Source organism: Oncorhynchus tshawytscha, unplaced genomic scaffold (genome assembly GCF_018296145.1).
Source record: "Oncorhynchus tshawytscha isolate Ot180627B unplaced genomic scaffold, Otsh_v2.0 Un_contig_4578_pilon_pilon, whole genome shotgun sequence".
Lineage (NCBI taxonomy): Eukaryota > Metazoa > Chordata > Actinopteri > Salmoniformes > Salmonidae > Oncorhynchus > Oncorhynchus tshawytscha.
The window spans coordinates 50001-52168 of record NW_024608355.1 but is presented as its reverse complement, the minus strand read 5'-3'; the positions used below and the strand labels follow the sequence as shown (position 1 = coordinate 52168).

The 2168-nt window shown below is 41.2% G+C and overlaps 1 protein-coding gene across 1 annotated transcript in view; it reads right to left on the bottom strand.

Annotated features, from left to right (window-relative positions):
* Positions 1-238: 238 nt before the first annotated feature.
* LOC121843473 (5-hydroxytryptamine receptor 2C-like) overlaps positions 239-2168 on the bottom strand; it is a gene marked incomplete at its 3' end in the record, with an annotated part of 28126 nt that continues 26196 nt past the window's right edge. The window contains exon 3 of the mRNA XM_042313068.1: positions 239-439. Within this exon, the coding sequence (XP_042169002.1) occupies positions 239-439 (201 nt within the window). The remainder of the gene's footprint in view (positions 440-2168) is intronic.

The following is a 2168-nucleotide window of genomic DNA, read 5'->3' as shown; positions in this document are numbered from 1 at the left end:
AATTGTTAGTTAGATTACTTGCTCGTTATTACTGCATTGTCGGAACTAGAAGCACAAGCATTTCGCTACACTCGCATTAACATCTGCTAACCATGTGTATGTGACAAATAAAATTTGATTTGATTTGGATTGATGAGGATAAATTAAATTATTTTATATATTTTATAATAAGGCTGTTATGTAGCAAAATGTGGAAACAGTCAAGAAGCCAGAATTTTTCCCAATGTACTGTACATACCTATTGATATGGTCCATACAGCTGCTATCTTCATCATGGCCTTGGTTCTGGAGTTGAAGCGGCTGTGTTCAATGGGATTCCTTATAGCCACATATCGATCCAGAGATATGGCACACAGATGCATAATAGACGATGTGGAGAAGAGGACGTCCAGGTAGATCCAGATAGGACACAGAGCACTGGGCAGGGGCCACGCATAGTCTGGATGGAGAGAGAGAGGGAGAGGAGGGGGGGAGAGAGGGGGAGAGGAGAGGAGAGAGAGAGAGAGAGAGAGAGAGAGGGGAGAGGGAGAGGGGGAGAGAGAAAGAGGGAGAGAGCGAGAGAGAGAGAAGGGGGGAGGGAGGGGAGAGAGAGGGAGGGATGGGGAAGAGAGAGGGGGAGAGAGAGAGAGGAAGAGGGGGAGCGAGGGGGAGAGGAGGGGAGAGAGAGGGGGAGAGAAGAGGGAGAGAAAGAAGTTGAGGGGGAGAGAGAAAGGAAGAGGAGGGAGAGAGAGGTTGAAGGGCAGGTTAGATATATACAGGTATATCTGGATAGGACACCGAGCACTAGGCAGAAGAGGTGAAAGAGAGAGAGCAGGAGGGATAGCTGAGACACAAAGATAACTTCTTTTAGATACAGATGGCCTCAAGGGACTTTCCCATTTTCTCCTCCTACGCTCCCCCTCTCTTCCTCTCCTCCTACGCTCCCCCTCTCTTCCTCTCCTCCCATCATCACTCTTTCTTTCTTTCATTCCTGGTTTCAGAGCTCAAGCATTCCAATTCTGTCTTTACAGCTGAATGGGAATCAAGGAGAACCTAATGGTGTGACAAGTGTGTGTGAGACTGTGTAGTGGTGCCTGTGCCTATACCTGACCACTATGGTGCCCTTAATAGTCTCAATTTACTATTGTGAGATAGGATATTGGAATACACAAAGTGCAATTTTGAAATTTGGAAGCACATCAGCAGTTTTACTTATTTTACGTCAGTCAGTGACAGTCGGTCAATTAGCCAACATTTTATAGTCTAGCATATAAACCTTGTAACATTTTATAGTCTAGCATATAAACCTTGTAACATTTAATAGTCTAGCATATAAACCTTGTAACATTTTATAGTCTAGCATATAAAACTTGTAACATTTTATAGTCTAGCATATAAACCTTGTAACATTTAATAGTCTAGCATATAAACCTTGTAACATTTTATAGTCTAGCATATAAACCTTGTAACATTTTATAGTCTAGCATATAAACCTTGTAACATTTAATAGTCTAGCATATAAACCTTGTAACATTTTATAGTCTAGCATATAAACCTTGTAACATTTTATAGTCTAGCATATAAACCTTGTAACATTTAATAGTCTAGCATATAAACCTTGTAAAATGTTGTAGTCTAGCATATAAACCTTGTTGTAACAGTTTTCTTTAGGTGAAGTAGAGTCAGACCAAAATGCGGCGTGGCTATTGCGATCCATGTTTAATGAAACAAAGTAAAAACACGAATCAAAATACAAAAACAATAAACGTAACACGAAAACCGAAACAGCCTAATACTGGTGCAAAGTAACACAGAGACAGAACAAGGACAATCACCCACCAAAACCCAACACCAAACAGGCTACCTAAATATGGTTCCCAATCAGAGACAATGACGAACACCTGCCTCTGATTGAGAACCATATCAGGCCATACATAGAACTAGACAAACTAGACATGTAACATAGAATGCCCACTCCGCTCACACCCTGACCAACCAAAACATAGAAACATACAAAGCAAACTATGGTCAGGGTGTGACACTTATAACATTTAATAGTCTAGCATATAAACCTTGTAACATTTTATAGATTGCTAGGTAAAATAGTCTAGCATATAAACCTTGTAACATTAATGGCCAAATTACTGATCGGGCAGGCAAAGGCACGTGCTCAGGGGCCCTGACCTCCA